We start from the raw sequence: 21,009 nt of genomic DNA, 5'->3' as shown, positions 1-21,009 counted from the left end.
CTTCCAATTCCCCATTAGGATCAGTATTTTCCCCTCTCTTTTCTCTTGTTGGTGGCTGTTGTTGAGCTGTGGCGTGCCAAAACACAAGCTCTCGTGGGCAGTATTATGGTTTGTGTCGGTGGCTCTGCAGTGCCTGGGAGGGTGGTTATTTCTTGGGCTTAGTGGTTCATCTCGTATCTCTGACTTGCCTTCTCAGTGCAGCTCTGCTAATCTGGTTTCTTCTCCCTACCAGAATGAAGAGAAGAGGAACCTCTCCCTGGGGGGCCATGTCGGCTTCGACAGTCTCCCCGATCAGCTGGTCAGCAAGTCTGTCACACAAGGCTTCAGCTTCAACATCCTCTGTGTGGGTGAGCACGGTCCTCTGCAAAGAGACGTGGGCTGAGTTGGCGGCGCGGTGAGGTTGGGACCGGGATTTCTTGTGTGTCCTGCTGTGCCATGGGCCTCGGCAGTGACTTCAAGCAAGTCAGAAATACCTAACTCTTAAAAAAAAAAAAAAAAAAAAAAAAAAGCATAATAATTTCAATGAACTTGAGCTCTCTGGAGCTTGATGTGCTTCTGAGTTGTGACTTTCACAAGTGACTGTTGGAGACTCTGCCCAAAATTAGAGAGAGTTTGGGGAAAAGCTTTGATATATCAATTTTTGCCTTTGGTGAGGAGGCGGGGGGAGGAAATGGGACTCTCCAGCTCTGCACTGAGCTGAGCTACTGGTGCAGGTGCAGAGAGCGGCAGGGAGGTCGAAGTGGCTGAACCTTGTGGGTCAAACCAGAAGAATTTCCGTAATCAGTGAGGTGTTACTCATCCCCTCCGCTGCAATAGCTTTGGAATAGGAAGGATTAAGGGAAGACTGTATGTGGCAAGTTAAATATATCCCTTTGCAAACTGGGGTGGCTGGCATGAACAGCATCTCGGTGATAGGGTGTCCCAGGAGACGCAGTCAGAGGCACCGTGTGTTAGGTGAGAGCTGCTGGTGATTACGTGGTCATTTCTGAGTGTAAGCCTGCACCCCAAAGCTAGGGATAAGAGGTTTGTATCTGAGCTGTCCCTGGTTGATGCTTTCCCAGGGTGAGTCAAAGGGCTTGAAGCATGACCATCTCTGTGCTAGGAAAGGGAGAGGGAGCGTTCCTGGTTTTATTGATTCTAAAGTATTTGTCTTGAAGATTGTGAGCAGGTGTGAGAGGCTGACTTTAAAATAACCTCATTATATTCTTGTTTTTTAATGTCGGTATTGACGTGATCTAGCAGGCGATGCTGGCTGGAGTACTAGAAACCAATTCCTCCCAGTGATGAGATGAGCATTATTTTTACTTTGGCCGGTTCTTGTATTGTGTATGAGGTCTGAAGTATTGTAACCTGCTAGACCAGCAGAAATACATCCAGGGACAGCAGCTCCCTGCCTGGCCCCTCAATCTGCCTGAAAAGAATATGGCTTTGTATAGACTGTGCAGTGAAACCCTGACAAGTTGCACAAGGTGCTTGTGCCATACCTGAGCCACTTCTGCATATCCAAACCACAAGTAAGAAGCATGGCTGAAATCACAGTTGAACTTCATAGACGTGTTCCTTAGCAGAAGGGTAATTGCAGCAGAGGGCAATGTGTTTTTAATTAGTGTTGTTCTTGAGGACACCAGAATGGATACTCCTGCATTCTCATCTGGCCATACCATTTGTGACACACTGGAAAAAATTACCTCTTTTTTTTTTTTTTTTTTTTTTTGACAAGAGGAAAAGAAAAAAAAACATGTACACCTGTTTGCCAGTTCCTGCTTCCAACTGTGCTTACAACTGAACAGGAGAATGTGGCTTGCATCAGTACTGAGTTCTCCATATGACTTTCCTTTCAGATTAATCTAGAGCACCAGGCTGTTTTAATTTCCTTGCATAACTCTTAGCCACAGCTGGTAGGAAGCGGTATGTGTCTCTGCCCTATTCTGAGCACCATGAGGTATTTTTTCTCCAGTGAAGAGCAGAACCTGTGGTGCTTGAAGAAGGAAAAAGTCCAAATCCCTTGGCAGCAGGCATGGCACCTGCCTCAAACAGAAACTTGCTCACCCTCTTGCTCTCCCATCGGCACGTCCGCTGTAGGGCTTCTCGGAGGTGGCTGGGTTCAGCGAGAGGGACTGCGCCCAGTAGAAGCAGTGGCCGTCTATGCCGAAGGTGTAGCACGATGGACCACCTGGGAAATGAGCAGGGAGTAGAAGGCTGTTTCCTTGGATTTTGCCTCTCTTCAATCCCTTGGCCAGTAGGGCTGCATGTAGTGAATGAGGAGTTTAAATGGGGCCCCTTGTAGGCCAATCTGGAAAGTATCAGAGTCTCGTTTAGTTACCAGGAGTAGCAGTTCAAAGCCTTTCTGTCTCACAGGCAGCCTGTGAGCCAAATATTCTGGGATGGATCTTGGTTTGTGATGCATACCAGGTGTCCTTCAATGGTTGTTGGAACAGGGGGGCTACAGATGGGAAACATCTCCTAATCTTGCCCCTACTGGTTCTCCAAGAACGATTCTCTCCTTACCAAGTTTCTCTGCCATCCCTGCTTGACTCCATGTTCTCTCCTTCTGCGTATCTCAGAGGTTCAAGCTGGCAGAATTTTTTCCACCACTGGAAAGATGAAGATGCCTCGGAAGTGCCCTGCTTCAGTGCTCCAGCACAGGGCTCTGCTGAGGTCTATAGTAAAAATGCACTGTGGAATGTGGGCTCTGAAAACATTGTCATGCTTTGGCCTCTGTGCCATATAGCACAGATGCTATATGGCATTTTGGTATTGGTTTCACTTTGGTTTCCTCTAAACAGCATTCTTGTCTCCTCTTGGCTGATCAGCATGAAAAATCATGGGGCAACAGGGCAGCCTTGGAGGAAGCAGAAATACTAAGGGGAAACTCCAGAAATCAAGAGCAATATGAGATGAAACTGGCTGTGTTGCAAACACCCATCATCTGGGCTGGGTTGCAAGATCTCCCCTGTGCAGCTGGAGCTCTTCAGGGCAGAGCAACACCTCTTGCTCTCTGTCAGGCAGCTGCTGTCTTGCTGAGGTTGTTTGGATGCCTGATGTGACGGAAGAGTTTGCTGCTTATTTCCTCCAGTTTAGCCAATTCTGCTTGCTGCACAGGTAGCCCTATCATCTCAAAGCATGGACATGCTGCCTGTGATGTGTCTATGCGGAATGGGACCATCTTGGACAGTTTGTGTCTACTGAGCCAGATCTCAGCAGCTCACCGAGTGCCTTGTGCTGGCGGTGCTTTTCAGAGGGGAGAGTAAAAGAGCCACTGAGCTGACTCGGGTGTAGCTGTAGTGTGGATGGAGGGGGAAAGGGTTACAGCAGAACGAGCTTTAATCCTTTGGCAGTTATTAATGGGACGTGTGGGACTACAGGGTTGAGGCCATAGAAGAGGGACAAGCTGCTTTAGGGCTTCCAGGCAGACCAAAGTTCAGCTGCACAGTAAAATCACAAAAGCTTCACCCAGCATCTTTTCTGCTGTGAAAAGAGGTTTTCCGTCTGATAGCAAGTTGTTCTAGCAGGTCCATAGCTGTCTGCCTGTTTCTCTGTACTGAAATAGGCCCCCAGATTCCCTCCTCTCAGGGGTCTCCGCTCTTGGAAAAGGCAGGTCCCCAGAGACTTTAATGGCAAAATAAAGCAAAGAGAGAAAGTAGTAAAGAAGCCTGTTAAAGTTGGGAATCTCGTAGAAAAGAGTGAGAGGAAACCTCTTTGTCAGACCTCCCCATCCCCTCCACAGCACACCAAACACCCATCGCTTCGTGCTGATCTGCAGTGTTACCCGGAGCTATCGCCGTATTTGGGACAGCCAGCAACTGACCCAAATAGTCCTTGTCGGTAGGAGCAGCTGAGTTTTACTCCATCTCATCTGAAGACTCGAAAGACTCCACTAAAATTGTGCTCTCCCCAGCTCCTTTTGTGTAGGATCCCGAGCAAAGTCAGGGTACATGGAGGGGAAGACTGTGTTTTTCTGTGCTGTATGATCCTCACTGGGGAGATGATACTGAAGTGCTCTGTGTTAGCTTTGCATTAAGCATGGGAGGCCTTCAAGAATGCAGTTACCTTTGTGGCAATTATATGTCTGTCAACACGCAATCTGTAGTAACCTTTCACAGTATAATTTAGTTCTGCTCTGTAATTAATGTTCTTTGAAATACCTGTGACAAATTCATGCTGCAGCGAGCTGATGATTTCTCCTTCCTAGGTGAGACCGGCATTGGGAAATCCACACTAATGAATACCCTCTTCAATACCACGTTTGAGACAGAGGAGGCCAGTCACTATGAGAGCGCAGTTCGCTTGCGGCCACGGACCTATGACCTGCAGGAGAGCAATGTCCACCTGAAGCTAACGATTGTGGATGCGGTTGGATTTGGGGATCAGATAAATAAAGATGAAAGGCAGGTCTCGTGCCATCTGCTTGGCATTTCTGGGCTTGCCTCTGATGCTTAGACATGAACTGCCTGCAGCCCTGCTTGCAGTGTTGCAGAGGAGGTGTCTGTGTTTCTGATAATAGAGTATCTCCCTGCAGTGGCTCTGGTTCTGGGGACTGAGTACAGAGGGAGTTGGGTGAGGAGCCAAAAAGAGAGGTCATAGGAGGTCCTTCCAGCAGAGAATGGTGTTCTCCAGGAGCGTGAGCAGTTAACAAGCTGTCCTCAGTGCAGGGTTGGGAACTATCTGTTCTGGCAGTGATTGGTGTCTCTGGACCTGTCTCATTTAATTACACAGACATCTTGTTCAAGCCCCAGGTAAAGGTTTTCTGGGACTCCAAGGTCTCTCCTTGGTCATGTTGCATTGCTACAGCCAGATGGCTCAGCCCTGAGATCTGGGCAAAGTTTGATCTGTGGAAGTAGTTGTCTTTCCATGCTCCACTGTCCTTAGACTTTGGAGTGCAGCCTCAGGAGACTCCAGCAACCTTTGGATTATAAGGTCTGTGTGTAAATGCCCCACTTCTCCTGTTGTAAGGCTAAATTGGTTTTAAATAATACCATGGTATGTCTAGGAGAACTCCTTAAGCCTTCAGACTGTTTAATTTTGAGCTCCAGTATCTGGGTTGCTAATGGTATGGTTTTAGTTACAGGCCGATAGTAGAGTACATTGATACGCAGTTTGAAAACTATTTGCAAGAAGAGCTGAAAATCCGCCGATCTCTCTTCAACTATCATGATACGAGGATTCACGTCTGCCTGTACTTCATCACTCCAACCGGGCACTCACTCAAGTCCTTGGACCTGGTGACAATGAAGAAGCTGGATAGCAAGGTAAAGGGTTGGAGACCATGGTCCCACTTTCTGGAAGTGGTGATGCTTCTGTTAATATTGATTGTGATGTGGAAGGCTCTGTTCCTTCCATGTAAGTGCTGGACTCCTTTCTGTATGTTAGCTGAGCTGGTTTTAGGACTCTGGTAAAACTTAGTCTGCCCTGGTGGGTTGCTGAGGTTCTGTGCTTTTTCTCTCACTGGCTTTCCTGAAAAATGTCAGGTGAAAAACCTGTTTTCCAGCTAGCTGTGTGAAGTCTAGAGTATCCACCACTGTAACAGTCTTACCCAGATTAGTTCATATTTATCAAAGCCATCAGCTGCATCTTTATTAGCTCTTTTTTACAGGTGTGCAGGTAAGGCTGTGTTCCAGCTCCTGCAGTTGAGTGCTGGAAACTGCAGAGCCACCTCTGCTGCCCTGACCTGTCAGCAGGGACCGAGAGCAACCAAAACTGTAGACATCCTAAGGTGGTGGCCAGTACAGAGGAGACAAGTGCTGAAGAGAAGCGTTGGCAGTGCATGCTGGCGCGCAGGGAGTGCGTGAGCTGTCACTGCTGGTAGTGCCAGATGATCTGTATAGGAGATCACGATATCTTCTGAAAATGTAAATACGGTGAGAAATTCTCAAGGTCATAGGAATCCTAAAAGTGGGTCGTGAGAGGTTCTAGCTGGGGGTTGCTGCTTTGTGCGTAAACTGTTACTGCCTTAGGGGGCAGTGGGTTACTTAACTGGTTACCACAGATATTCCTGCAGCTCGGGGGAGGTTTCTGACACACTTTTGGTTGCTCCAGCTGGCTTCCAGGGAGCTGCAGGAGGCTTCAAAGGTCACTAGCGACAGCAGCATCTCTTCTTTTCTTTGCAAGAATTTCCTGTCTTTCAGAGCAGTATTTTAGCAGTAAGGTGGTCCCTTTCAGATGGCAGATGCTGATCAGTCTACGGAGGGGGCAAGTAAGGTAGCTGGGACCCTGCAGTAACTGGGGATCCCCTGGATTACATTTAGGGAACGCTCTCTTCTCCGGCTGTTGTCCACGTGCAGCTCTATCGGACTTTCCTGGTGGGTAGAGTTCCCCCTCCCTCGTGGAGTCCCTGCTGTTTGCCCTTGCCTCCCCGGGGCTGTTGGCCTGCTTTTCCTTGGCCCCACTCCAGAGCAGGCACTGGCTTCCCATTGCAGTGGGCTGTTTGTAACCGTGGTGGCTGTTACACTGACTTCATCAGGAATCCAAAAACTTTCCCTTAATAAACTCTTGTCTCTTGGTGCGGTGCCAGCATTACATGTTCCCAGAAATATGTTTGGAGGAAAGCTTTTGCATGATTCCCCTTGGTGCTGGTGGTCCCACAAAGCTTTTCTCTTCCTTTCCTTCTGCATTCCTACTTTTCACATCTCCCCGTGGCTGCCTTTAATGTGGTCCTTGGGTAGTACCAAAATAAATCCTTTGTACTTGTGCAGAGATGAGAACTTCGTGCGTGCTCAAGCTTTTATATTTCTAAACTTCCACTCAAATGGTCCTCTTTGAAGTCATTTTATCCCTTTGCTCTCATCTCCCTTCCTACCACAGTGTGAGAGCATCTTGGATTTCATGGTGTGGTGGCCTCGCGCAAGCAGGCACGTGGAAATGAATAACCAAGTAGAGACCGTTGATATTTTCTGGGTGTCAGGGATTTATGTTGCATTTCTGCATCGGTGCCACCCCAGGACATCAAGGAGCTTTCCGGGCACTCCTTAAAGATTTGCGCATGACAGCGCTGTGCCCCTTTCCCAGGACACGTGAACCATTTGTGCTTGGGGGCCGGGGCGCGGGCAGAGTGAAGTGGGGTGTTGGCAAACCCCGGACGGCTGTCTGTCTGCTCCAGACTGGTGATGGCGAGTGGTTACTGTGGCTGAGCAGAGAGGTGACGTGCCCTGACTCATGTCTGCAGCCGCATGAGCACACCTGAACCTGGCTTTCCTTTTGGGAAGCTTTGTGTGGCTGGTGGCCCCTGTTTTACAGCTGAGGAATGGAGCCCATGGAGACGAAAGGTGTATCAGAGGCGATGCTTTGCTGCTGGCTCAGCGTCTGAGACTAGTTTAAGAACAGTTTTGCAGGAACCTGGCTCAGTTACACCTTTGCTTTAGCACACCAGTGGCATGGCATCAGGTGTTGGGCAGGCTTTTGAATCTGTGTGACGATTTCAATCTTGCTTTTAGTGTAAAGTTTACAAAATGGGTAAAGCTGTTTTGTAAACAAAATCTTCCATTGTACTGTAATACAATATTTGTTTGGCTGAGCTCATGGCCAGCTGTTGTGTAGGGTATTTAATTACAGACAGCGAGCTAGAAGCATCTTCAGAAGTGGTTCTAGGTGGATGAAATGTGGCTGGCTGGTAGGTGGGAAGCAGGTATGACCTGGCAGGGGTTGGGTTTAACCCAGGAAGAGGAGGAGATAAATAAAATTGCATCTGTATCAGATGAGAAGGTCATTTACTGATTTAAACCACAGCCCTGCCCTGGCAAGTGACAGCACAGCTGCGTGCTGCCACGGGCATCCCGGGGCTCCCCGGTTGTTGGCCCTGGATGGTTTCCAGCCAGCGTGCGCTGTTTACGAGCTGTGGCTAATTGCTTGCCCTTTGCGAGCTGACACGTCCTAGGCGGGTCACTGGCCAGTGGGGACACTTCAGGCCAGTTTGTGCCTCTGCTGTTTGGTTTCCAGGGTAGGATTTGCCTCTTGGCTTCGCTGGGACTTGCATTTGGGAATGCTTTGGAGATGGGGAAAAATCCAGCTGGATTTCACAGGGTGAAAATCCATGTAGCCCTATTATAGTAGCAAAATTATTTTCTACCAACTGACTTATTTCGACACATTCTTGTAAGTTTTATTTTTGGAGATGAGAAATAATTCTGTGGTCAGAATTACTTGAGAAGGAGATGCATTTTATGTGTGTGCATGTGAGTTGACTGTCTTGTCTGAAGCACAGACTTCCTCTGGCCGTAATTCCAGCTCCAGCAAAGACTTCCAGCACATGGACTGACAGTCAAGGGAATGCTGCATGCCTGTCACATTCAGTGGGATGACACTCCAGCAGATAACTTCATTATTTTATACTTGATCTTTAAATAGAGAATATTGCCCTTCTATCATGAGATATAAGAATGTTGCTCTGGGATTTTGCCTGCAACCCAAGGTAAACATTATTTGTGTAAAAGTAAGAGTGGAGAGAGAAACCTCGCACAGTTCTGGCATTGGACTCGATGATCTTAAGGGTCTTTTCCAACCTTAATGATTCTATGATTCTATTGGGTTTTTAAAAGCTGTTCAGGAAGGAGAAGAGAGGTGACTTCTCTAGCTAGTTGTTTATCAGTTTATTTGGCACTAATGTCTGTGCCCCACATCGTGGCCTTTGCATAGATATGCATGTGTGGAAGGTGCTGTAGGAGGGCAGGATTAGACAGGCAGTTCAGTTCAGTGGCATCTCATCTCTCACTTGTTTCTTGTGTCCAAACTTTTCTGTCCTTTCTCCTTATTATAAAGGGATGGGCTCATTCTAGACTTAGATAGCTTTTGGGTGCCAATGCTCAAAATCGGGGAAAGGAAAAGAGGAAGATAATAGTATGGTGCTCTGGGTATCACTTGTTAACCGTGGGATTTCAGCTTGTGGGTTTCCAAGGCATGCATGCCATCAAAATAAAAGCAGTAATAATTTAAAAAATTAAGGAACTCACAAGGGAAGAAGAGAGAAGGAGGGAGATACACCCAGATGCCATTTCCACGACTCCAAAGTATTGATGTTGGCTATTGATTACTGGAAATACGACAACTCGTAAAACCCTTTTGGGTTTTGAACTCTGTGACAGCAGGTGCTGACTGAAATGCCTTTTCAAAGTATGAGGAAGGTTGGAAGGGACTTGAACTAACCTCAGTTTGCGCCTTCTTTGAGTACAGCTGGGGCAGCAGCTGTGACCACAGAGCCTGCCTTCTCCTGCTGCTGGGGAAGCCGTGCCAAGCTCCAGACTCTGCACCTCTTGCCTCGCTGTAGGCAGGGCTGAGCTGGTGCTTTTTGGAAGAAAAGGGGGGAATGGCTCAGGCCAACTGAAAATGGATTAAAATCACCTCTTGTGCTGGTTTGTCAGTGTGCCTGGCTGGACGGAGAGCGCGAAGCCCTGCACACAGCAGCTCCCTGGCAGTGCCTTTCCCCTCGCAGCTTATCGCTCCTGAGCGGGTGGTACACGAGCCCTGAGCTGACCCTTTTTCTGTGCGAGAGGGTGGATCCAAGCCTGCTCAGCTCTTAGCAGGTCAGCGAGACACCCCGCTGTGGTCACGGCCCTTTTTACCTTTGTAATGAGGACATCAACCTGCTGAGGAGTGGAGTGAGACCCGCAGACCTTGTTCTGTGCGGATGTTTGTGGTCCTTGGTAAAAGAGGCCAGATCAGTGGCTGAGAAAAATAAGGAATTTATCCTCTCAGATAAATTTGCGATGAGCAAATTAAGACTATTTTCTTTTGGAGTGAGTAAATGCTCTTGTATTTAGTAAGTGCTAAACCAGAGGGGGGAGAAAAAACAAGAAGTATGGAAAAAACACTGAGCTACAAAGAGAACTTGAGCTGGGAAAGCAAACTCATTTGTTTTAATGGGCACCCACTGGAGACGAAATGGCTGTTATGAATTTCTGCTCTGTAGGACAAAAAGTGCTGGCTTTTGGGAAATGTTAGATGGCAAGTCAGACTTTCCCCTCATTTGTCTGAATTCTTCTGTTTTACTGCTATGAATTTGGCTGCTGTTCAGACAGACGAGTTTTGTTGTTGTTTGTTTAAGCAGTGGTTTGCAGTATTGCACGTGGCTTTTCTGGGCGTAGCAGCATTATCTAATAGAGGTTCCTGCAACACATCGTGCCCTGCTGTAGCTCTCCCAAGCACAAGGCCATAGTGAATCGCATCCCTCCTGAAGGATGTGCGATGTGGCCCTCGTTTGCTCTCAATCTTGGTGTGTGCTGGGCACGGGGGGACCTCCCCTCCCTGCAGCTTGCGTGTGGCTTTGAAACCTGGGTCGATGAAGCTGCGTGGGGCATTGTGCTTGGTGACTGCTGATGCGAAACCAAAGCTGAGCCACAACAGCATGAAAACAAATCTCCTGTCTGCTCTATGGCACCCTGCTCCTCTCCCAGGTGGTCTGTGTAATCCACACAGCATGCCTGCGTTGTGATCCTGACGGAGAGGCTCCGGGAGTCCTCGGGAAGGATCTGCAGCTGCTGTGAAAGCGTCTGAGTCGTCCCTGCTCTTTCTGCTTAAGCATGGGAAGGCTCCACGTCAGCTCGCTGCAGCGTTTCATCCTTGCGCTTGCCTTCTAAAACAGCTTGTCAGCACAGCCAGAAGTGGATAGGTGATAACTTGAGATGTGACAGTTATGCTGTCTGGGCCTCCCTCGGAGTGTGTAACAAAATACATAGGCAAGAGCAAAGGCTTTGATCTGCTCGTTGTGTATTTATTGCAAGGTGTTTGTCTTTGGTTTATCTGGAAGTCTTGTAGCCAAATTAGTCCTGGAAAACTCTTCCCTCTAGTGTTCAGCTGGGCTCGTGCTGCAGCTCGCATGCAAAATGTAGCACCTTTGTGGTTTTATGAAATGTAAAGCAGCCACCGGCATGGGACCCGGGCCACCCTGCGGGCACCCACGCTCCCGCCTGACTGCTGCTCACCTGGTTATTTTTCCTTCCTTCCTTCTGCTGTAGGTGAACATCATCCCGATCATTGCCAAAGCAGACACCATCTCCAAGAGCGAGTTGCACAAGTTCAAGATAAAGATAATGAGCGAGCTGGTCAGCAATGGTGTGCAGATCTATCAGTTCCCCACAGACGACGAAGCAGTTGCTGAGATCAACTCTGTGATGAATGTGAGTAATGCTGCCAATCGTCTTGCTTCCAGAAGTTGTGACAAATTAAATTACCGCACAAAAATGCATTTGAAGGGCAAGTTTCATTGGATTGTCCAGATGCTAAATCTGTTTGAAAGTTGAGCTGTGGATCTGATGCCTAAGGCTGTTGCATACAGAATTAATTAAAATGTGTGGGCTCTCTGAAGAAACTCAGCTCAGCTCTAAAATTTGTTTTATTGAATTTTTGAAAAATACTTTCTTCAAAATTCATTCTGTCTGCTTTTAGGCTACTTTTCATTTGAGGAGGGAGAAACTTTGAATAAAAATTTTTCAGTTAAGATTTACATTGGCCTTCTGACTTAAGGAGGCTGAGCAGAGAAAACCGAATTTAAAATAAAGAAGAGAAATTGTTAGACTCTACTTTCTCTTTTTTGAAATTCAAAGATCAAATTCAGACCTGGCTGAAGCACGTGCAAAACACTTACAAGTTTCCTGTCTCCCACATCAGAGTGTAGCTATTGCAGTAGAAACAGCTCAAATGTTTCCATGTTAATTTTTTAAATAAAAAGTAGCTTTTTCATCAAAATGAACATTTTCCTGCATAGTTGTTTCTGATTACATGCTTTGTCTTTTCTTTCACCCCTTCCCCCTTTTTTTTTAAACTTTCAACAGCCAATTGATTTCTGGGTCAACTAGATGTGTTTTCAGTATAATAGTGCTTTTTTGCTGAACTTGTGAAAAATTTGGAGGGTGCACTCTTTTTAAAATAATTGTAGCTGTGTGCATTGGGGAGAAAAATGGGAGCCACGCTTGCTTGGTTTTTCTTTTTTCTCCCCCCGCCCCAATGAAAATCTTGTTGGCCGCTTCCCTACCAATTCCATATTTCTGGATCCGTTTCCTCCTAAATGTGAAGGATTTTGTCAACCTCGTCCTACTGAAGCGCCTGCTCTGCGGCTCCGCTCCTGCAGCGCTTGAGGACGGTGCCCTGCTTCCTTACTGCGCTTGGTGCTTTGCAGACTTGGAGAGCAGCGAGCACACGTTGTATCCTGCACATGTCCCTTCCAGTGCCCACACACAAACTGCTGTGCCAAGGCCTGTTTACGGATGTCTTTGCTTGTGCTTTCTGCAAGGCAGGGAGTGCCCCGCTCTTGGCGTGTGGTAAGACTACCGCTGAAGAACAACCTGACAAATGGGTAGAGGGAGATCAGTAATGATTATGGTGTTCCTACAATATTTCCCCATCTAGTTCAGTCCAGCCAGCGTTGCCAGTAAGCTGTGCTATGGCCCTACGCTGCTCTCTGTTGTAATATCCCAGTGCATAGTACAGACTGCTCCGAGTATTGGAGATTGATAGCTTCAGAGGAAGGGCTTTTTGAAGTAGATCCTGTGCCTAGGTGAGGGGGATCTAATGGTCAGGCTGTTCTCTGAGGGGTTAGCCCATGCACTGAGTCCCCGGCCTTGGCTCTGTTTCAGGCTCATCTGCCCTTTGCTGTGGTCGGCAGCACGGAGGAGGTGAAAGTTGGGAACAAGCTGGTGAGAGCTCGGCAGTACCCGTGGGGAGTGGTGCAAGGTAAGGCGCTGCGAGCTGGGCACCCGCTGCAAACCTCCCTTGTGCAGGCACGTGCACATGCCGGCACCCTCCCCAGCTCTCCCTCCCACCAGCACGTGTGCATGAAGGTGCCCTGTGCTAAATGGTGCAGAAATGTCCTGTGCAGCCTTTTGTGGGTTGGCCAATCTTTCCTTTGAATTCCCATTCCTGCTGGCAGGTGGTAATGGTCAACGAGAAGCCCTGCATCCAAGGGGCTGTGCCGTGCCCTGTGTGGGACAACAGGTAGAGGTCCTTGGGAGGGGAGTCTCTGGAGTTAATCTGTATGTGCGTTTGTGCTCCCCTGGCATGTGTATAGTTTGCTGACTTCTCCCGTTGCTTCCATCAGTTGAGAATGAAAGTCACTGTGATTTTGTGAAACTGCGGGAAATGCTGATTCGAGTCAACATGGAGGATCTTCGGGAGCAGACTCACACCCGCCACTATGAGCTGTACAGGAGGTGCAAACTGGAGGAGATGGGCTTCAAGGACACGGATCCAGACAGCCAGCCCTTCAGGTGAGTGGCCTTCACATCTAGCATCAATTTAGAGCAATAGTTTGGCACTGACACCCCAAAAAAATGTTTGTAGGTGGTATCCACAGTGCTGGGCTGGAAAATACTAGCACTGGGTTTGAACTTTGCAGCTGACTTCGGTGGCGTTCCCTTCCCTGTCTGTTTGTCTTTAAGCAATGCAGACAGGCATGCATTTCCCCATCCCGAACTCATTGGTGTCCAAAGAGTCTGGATTTCGTTTGCTTTCTTCCCCAGCCTCCAAGAAACATATGAGACCAAAAGGAAAGAGTTCTTGGGCGAGCTCCAGAAGAAAGAGGAAGAAATGAGACAAATGTTTGTTAACAAAGTCAAGGAGACGGAGGCAGAACTGAAGGAGAAGGAGAGAGAGGTGGGTGTGCCAAAAACCTGTGAGAGGAGCCCAAAATACAGCCAGCATAGGATCTGGGTCTGGGCAACGTATGAATCCTGGAAAGCACATGCAGCTCTTGAGCAGACCTCACCAGCCAAAGCACAAACGCGCACACACACACCTTCCCCCACTCAGAGAAGGACACGGGGTAGTGTTTTCAAAACAGCATCACTGGTTTAGGTGCCTCAGAAACAAGAGCCTTCCCCATCCTGTGCAGTGTGTAGGAGACTCGGCTGCTGCTTGGTGAGCGAAGGGCAATGCAGGACATTTTGGTGAGCATCCACATCAGGTAGACTTCACCCCTGGAGGCTCACTGGACAAGCAGGGTAAAGCTCCAGCTGGGCTGGAGTCTCCCGGGTCAGCGGTGTGAGGCCACGGGCAGCTGCCATGACTGGGGAGGACATAAATGGACCATCTTTAAAACTAGTGAGGATCAAAAGAACCTGCAATGCCGACAGCCCCGCGGCAGGGCTGCAGACTGAGCTGAGATCCTCGGTGCACCTATCCAGAGCTCATGCTTTCTCCCATTTGAGACGTGGTGTCAGGCAGAGCTGAATTTATTGCGTCTTCACTGCTTTTGGTGAAGAGGCTGTGATTGCCCGGAGGTCAGCTCTGGCGAGGGGCTTGCACGGTGCAGGGGCGCTGGCTGCCGTACCCCGCCAGCTGGCCGGTCTCTGTGGGGTGGGGAGGGTTCGTGCGGGAGGTGCGACTGTGGCTCCGGGGGAGCCTGACGGTCGTGCTGGATGCAATGCTCAGAGGGTCTGTCTCCTACCAGCTGCATGAGAAATTTGAACACTTAAAAAGGATACACCAGGAAGAGAAAAGGAAGGTGGAGGAGAAGAGGAGGGAGCTGGAGGAAGAGATGAACGCCTTCAACAGGCGGAAAGTAGCAGTGGAAACCTTGCAGTCCCAATCCTTGCAGGCTACCTCACAGCAGCCGCTGAAGAAGGACAAAGACAAGAAAAAGTAAGTGACTGAACTTGAGTCTTTCTCCTCTGCCACTGGGAAGCTGGGTGTCTGCTCAGATGCTTTGTTTGGTCAATTGCCTAGACAGCAAATGGAAAAGGGCATTTTGGAATCCTAGTTCCTACCCTTCTGACTCTTTGCCTAAAGCGGAGGAGAGACAGGGTCCACCTGTGCCTGGGCACTGCCCTGGGGAAGCCCTGATGGCTGCAGGTGGGAGGGATTCGCAATTTGGGGCCATTCTCTAAAGGCTGAGTGTCCCGTGGGGTTTGCCCTTGCCCCTGTGACAGCCAGCTCGGGTGGTCCTGCGAGCCGTCTGCCCCGGGGGACAGATGGGAAGGTGACTAGAAATAAGCTGCATCTTCTCCCCAGCAGAGGAGTGGGGACAATCTTGACACAGCTGTAATGCCTTACAGATGAGGTCCCCCGTCATGTGCCACCTCACGGTGATCTGTAGGCTCGGGGCCCTCTTTGGAGAGTGCGCTTACTTTATTTTTAGAGGCAGAGCTGTAAAGAAGGAAACAGCAGCTTAGAGTGAAGATGCGTTGGAAATTCATTAGGGCTCCGTGTGAAATAGGGCTCCAAGACACAGTTCTGCCTGCGAGAAAGCTCCTTTCCCCTGAAGGCAGAATTCTTATCTTGGCTTGCTGCAAGTTAATTGACATTGCTGAAGCCAGCAAGAGTGTGGAGAGGGCATGTAAATAATGCTCTCTCAGCTGCCTGGTTGTGTAATGATACAGCAGGAATGGGGCAAACGGGTTTAGGAAGAAAAGGTGGGGAGGGTGATCCTGTTTCCATTCAAGCCAGTCTTCAAGGAACACTGGCTAGGGAGCAAAATGAGGAGTGCCATCATGTAAGCTGGTAATTCTGTTATTCCAGCATTTTTTGTCATTTCCCATTTCCCCTTGCGTGAAGGAGCTTAAGAGTCTGAACTGCATTCTGTCAAATCCAGAACGGGCTGGCAGCAATGCTTTCTGAGCCTTTGAATGATGAAAAGAAAAAAAAAAAAAAAGACCATCAAGAGTAGCAACACCCAAGTTTGCTCTTGACAGCACAACGTTTGGCTTCACGTTGCTGATGAGATCTTGTGCTCTGTCATTTCTCTGCTGTGAACTGCAGCACTAGAGAAGCTCATTCTGTGTACTGACGTGCTAGTAATTTGTTTCTTCCTGTGGAAGATACCAGTGCATATTATTTAACATATTTCCTCGGAATGTAAATGTGTTGGTGTTAAAACAAAACCAAAGCACTCTCTTCTGCAGACTTCTCAGCATGCTCTGGGCATGTCCCACCTCACGCACAGAGTCCAAAACTCTTTGTAAAATATTTTGCTGAAAATAGAGTTTAATCCAGCTAAACTTGCCCATGAATTAGAGGCTGAATACCGGGGCAGCCTGGGGCCCAGGTCTGCTTTGAAGAAGGTGAGCAGACCGAGCCACACGCTGTTAACTTGCGCGAGTGATGCTGGTCGCTGGGCTGCTCCGGCGGTGATGTACTGTGTGCGCTGGCCAGGCGGAAATGCTGCAGCTTCCCCTCCGCTCTGTCTGTCTGCGATAGAAATAGGTTTCCTCCACTTTGCTGGTTTTAACCCACTTGCAGATGTGAGTCTGGATGCTCTTCCTCTTCTGGGTGGTGATGAGAAACCAGCCGCCGTCAGAAGCGGGGCCGGGAGAAGGCAGCTCGGGTGGCATGCGAAGGACCGAGGGGCACCCACAGTGTGTGCTCTGCACGGTGGGGACCCCCGTGTGGTGCTGGGGCTGGGAGGGGGCTATCTTCAGCTCTGGAGCATGGCTAGAGGAGGAGCACCATCACCAGGAATAAAATTAATGAATTAGGGAGAGAAAGTGGTTTTGGACTGGGTTTTGGGTTGGTTTTTGTTTGGTTTGGTTTTTTTTTTTTTTGCAAACCTGTGGGCTAGTTCAAAATGTGGTATTTGGGGGTTATCCTCAAGCAGGATAACGACATTTGTAATAAAAAATTCAAAGGAAGGTGCCTCCCCTTGCCCTTGCCAGTGACCTGTCTTCCCAGACCCCCTCTTCATCTGGGAGGTATCAAAAGGAGCTGGGGGTCTTGTGAAACCTGTGTGTCAGAGAGCACAGCCCTAACCATCCCACTGCTGCATCCCAGGTTTGACGTCAACCCCACAGACCGCACGGGCATTAAGAGGATCTGTGCATTCCCAAGCAAGCAGCAGGAATGACTTTGCCAGCTTTCTTACCGAGATCTTTCAACCAAACCAGACTGGAAGGCAGCTGGGATTTGGGGAGCTGGTGGCAGGCAGTGTCCTCCCGTGGGACCGGCGGCAAAGCTTCCCCCAGCAGAGCGCAGGGTTCAGGCCGTGCCCGTGGCTTTGGTAAACGGGGAGCCGGTGCTTTACAGAGCTGCGTGTAATATTAGCTCAGGGTTTGCCCTCTGCTTGCACAGGGGCAGGTGCCCACCCGGGGCGGTGCGAGGGAAGCGGGACCCAGAGGATGCCAGGGGAGCATCGCTGCTGGGAGGAGCCCCCACAGCTGCCCAGGGGATGGGGATGCGAGTGGACGCGCGTCCTGGGTTTATGGGCAAGATGTTGGGACCTTGCAGGAACTGGGAATATATTGTGAGCTTGGGGAGGGGGTGTTTTTTCTCGTTTCAATTTTTAGAAGAGCAAGTTGAATCTTTTATCGTCTCCTGTTTCAACACAGTGTTTTTAGCAGCTTCAGTAAGTAAAAAATGGAGATGGAAGAATTGCAGGTGTCGAGGGGACATACAAGTGTTTGTGCTGAGGTTCTCTTTTGCGCTTGCAGCTGCCAAGCAGGTCGTGCTCTGTGGCACAGCGCCCAGCGTGCCGGGGGGGTTGCTCTGTCTGGAGTCTTCAGATGCCCGAGCAGTGTTTGCCCTTCTCTTCCTTCTTATTTTTTTTAACATATTTCACTACATTTTGCTTTTGTTTAATTTTCATAACTTTAATTCATGCTTTTTTATGTTTTGTTTCTTTCAGTTAATCACACACAGACTTTCAGGCCAAGAGTGGACTTGGTGCTTTCATGTGTTAAGTTGCTTGAGTTTCCCACCCTGTGACCCTTCTCATAACATTGTGTGAGTGGACCAAAGTGAAAGAGAAAATGAGCATCTTCGGTGGTTGCGGTGTAACGACTCGCTGTTATCTGTACAGAATTTATCAGGAGGTTTTAAGGAAGTAACCTTACCATGTACATTTTGTTAAACAAAGTCAACTAATCCCTAAAGTAAGATGTTTTGTTCTAAACCCAGTGACTGAACAGCCGTGTATAAAGTGACCGTAACTGTTTGTCTGAACTCATCTTACCCACCAGCTAAATACTTGCTTTCTAGGTTTATTTTTTTTTAATCAGCTAAGGTGACTGCTTCAGGCTCATCTGCCTTCCCCTGTACATGCATAAATGTGAGGAGTGGTATGAAGAATGCTGAAATGTTTATTTTTCTAACAAAATTATTGATTTGAGTAAGTTTTTAGAATGGATGGAAAAACACAGTGCTTAGACTTTCTGCCCTGGGAATCTTAGTTGGAGTAACCCTCATTCCAGTAATTATATATTTTAATCCTGAATTACTCTAAACACTTTCTACATCATTTATTTTATATATATATATAAAAAGAGAGAGAGAGAGTGGTTAATAAAATTCATTGGGACAATGTTTTGAATTTTCTTTACTGCTAAAGTAGAACACTTATATAGAAAGATTTTTCATAAGAGTTTGTTGTATAATGTGGAACTACAGGATTTGCGTAACTTTTCACTTGTCATTTACCAATGTGTTTTACTGTTGTGGAAAAATTATTTAAATGGCCATCTTTACTTTTACTCTTTAACCTTAAACTTATTATGTGCCTAATAAGGAGAATCCCCTGATCTTGAGCTATGCACCGTATTTATACTGATAGGCTCTGTTCCTCTTAGAAGGTGCTTCTTTTAATACTCCTCATGCCTAGAAATCACAGCCTTGTTTTCCTGGGCAACCGAGCTTAGAGGAATAATTAGAATCAATATAATTTTTTTTCCGCTCAAACCATTTTGTGATAAGGCAGGATGATAACTGAATAGAGACTTACTAGCGATGTTGTCATGGAAAAATAGTTGGACCCAACTCCATCCATCAGATAACAGGCTAAAAGAAAGCAAATATTTTATATTAACCCCACATAATGTCTTTAGAGTTTATAAAAACACTGGCTGGCTAAGTGTTAGTGGTGAGTGTGTGCATTTTATTTAGTTATTAATGTTATAGGATTTCTCTTTTGTTGTTTTTTAAGGCTTGTCTTTAAGCTAAGATGTCAGCAAATTCCTTATTTGACTTGCAGATGGAGGTGCACGGCCTTGCATCTGAGCTGTTACAGGTCTCTTTGAGGGTAGCATTTTGCGGGATTGTAAAATGAGGTTCTTTAACTTGCATATCCCATTAAAGCAGCTTTTTTTTTTTTTTTTTCCTAAATACCTGCTCAGATGTTAAACTGTTTTCATATGGACATTGGCCTTTTATACAGATCTGTTGAAAATCATGTCACTGTTACTTGATGAGTGTAAGAAAGAACCTCATGAAGATCTCACGGGTACCTTTAGAACAGGCTGGTTTTGAAAGAGTAAAAATTATGCGCACTTATTAGGAGTCTGCTGAAAGCTGAACACGTCATTTTTAAGGCTGTGCCTCCAGGTTAGATGTATTTTAAAGAGTAACTGTCAAATGTTAGGAGGGTTAATGTGTTTTTTCTCAAAGAAGCGTACAAGGAACCCAACCTATTGTTACATACAAGATGACAATTCCAGCTTGCCACTGACTACAGTCCAATCATGTAGCAAATTAGGGGCAGGATTTTGATTTTTGCTAATGAGAGAAACTCTGGTGCACTAATTGCATGAGTAAGCAGCTTTATTTGGTTCATTGTTTTGCTTCTCAAGGCCAACGCTACAAAGGCTGGGATAAAACAATAACTGATGGTATTGGGTATGCAAACAGCTGCCTCGCCATCACTTTTCCAGTGGATAGTTTTCTCCCGATCTCATGCTGCAGCCAGAAAGATCTATGCGAATGATTTCTCTCTGCCCTGGCTCATCAGAGATCAATTTTTTTCTCCTAAAATAGTAGTTTGTTACAAATAATGATGATAACAATGAAAGAGTAAAAACCTTCAAATCCATGGGCATTGCGGAGAAATTCCCATTTTTTTCTGATGAAGACATTCAGAATGTATGTAACAATATTTTAATGATGACTATGATATATACATTGACTTTATGTTGTGACGGACATACCTTTTCCTTGTAGTTACTTGTTCTTTAGAGCAGTCAACATCAGAATCTTCCCAATGGGACTCAGTAATTTTTTTTTCTCTCGTACTTGATTTTTTCCTTTTGGCTGAGACAAGATTTAGGTATGTGGTACATAGAGTAGTTCTGTATCTTATTTTTATTTAACAAGTTACAAATGCATGGCGACGCTAATCTCACTGCAGTCCGAAGATTTACATCTTGTAGGCTAGAAGTGAAAGAAAAACCCTTCAGAAATGGCTGAAGCTGTTCAGTTACACATCTCTCAGCTGTTTTATACATTTATCCGTAAAAGGTTGGTATTAATGGGGAAAACAATCCATTTTTTTATCATTTAAGCATTTACCATCATGTATGTTGTCTGCTTTCTAATTTAAAATGTGTTTTGCGGGGCTGTGAGCTCTGTAGGCTTCACGTCTGGCCGTGGTGGACGCCGCGGGGTGGAGATGGGGTGGTTGGCTCGGAGCGTGTGGGGGTGCCTTGGGGACCTGCCCGGCGTGGGCAGCAGCCTCTCGGACGTGCCGCATCCGTTCGCTTTGTCATTCCGAATGTGTTGGGTGTTTGTTTTGTTTTGTTTTTTTCGACTTTCAGTTCTTTCCACTCACTTTGTACTTTTTTTTCTTTTATTAAATCTCACATGTATTTTGAGTTTTTGTGGTGTCGTTTATTTAGCAGTGGCTTTCCTGTGTTATCTGGTGGATCTCTGTTGAAGTAATAATGTGTAATGATTGAAGGCTTACCAGTCACAGGATGTCTTCTGACTATTGGGAACATTCAAAACTAAAATTAGCTAGTTAATTAACAATTAGCTAATCATACAGTATGCTCGTCTGTGATCTGGGGAGAAATTCTAAGGTATCAATTCAACTGCCATCCTTATTTGGGCAAAAGTTGCCTTTAAGCTTGTTTGTTTGTACTTCTCCTTTGTGGGATCTGGTGACTGAGCGGGCAGATTTATGAGCAGTTTTGCTGTTGTAATGATGCCCAAAGAGGTGATTTAAGGGTAGGATGAAAAGGGAGCAGAGATGGAGGGTGATAGTTTCCTAATGGTACTTCCAAAGCTGTATGCTTTTTCTGGAGAAGCACATCATACGCTTAGATCAAGGCCAGAAAAGGAGCACAGCTTTAGTTTGGGGTTGTTTTTTCAGAGAGACCTGCTGCTGAAGCT

The 21,009-nt window shown here is 47.1% G+C and overlaps 1 protein-coding gene across 2 annotated transcripts in view; it reads left to right on the top strand.

Annotated features, from left to right (window-relative positions):
- SEPTIN8 (septin 8) overlaps positions 1-21,009 on the top strand; it is a 47,187-nt gene that overhangs the window by 16,976 nt on the left and 9,202 nt on the right. The window contains exons 2-9 of one of the 2 annotated variants that reach the window (XM_082324281.1): positions 233-347; positions 4,193-4,397; positions 5,063-5,249; positions 10,944-11,105; positions 12,561-12,657; positions 13,022-13,190; positions 13,443-13,575; positions 14,372-14,562. In XM_082324281.1, coding sequence (XP_082180407.1) covers positions 233-347; positions 4,193-4,397; positions 5,063-5,249; positions 10,944-11,105; positions 12,561-12,657; positions 13,022-13,190; positions 13,443-13,575; positions 14,372-14,562 — 1,259 coding nt within the window. Of the gene's footprint in view, positions 1-232; positions 348-4,192; positions 4,398-5,062; positions 5,250-10,943; positions 11,106-12,560; positions 12,658-13,021; positions 13,191-13,442; positions 13,576-14,371; positions 14,563-17,536; positions 20,473-21,009 lie in introns of those variants that run through there. The other variant, XM_082324280.1, reaches the window with a different exon arrangement.

The sequence above is a fragment of the Platalea leucorodia genome, assembly GCF_965183815.1.
Source record: "Platalea leucorodia genome assembly, chromosome: 11".
In the NCBI taxonomy this organism is placed as follows: Eukaryota; Metazoa; Chordata; class Aves; order Pelecaniformes; family Threskiornithidae; genus Platalea; species Platalea leucorodia.
Note: the sequence above shows the minus strand (reverse complement) of the source record. Positions and strands in the feature narration are given on the sequence as shown.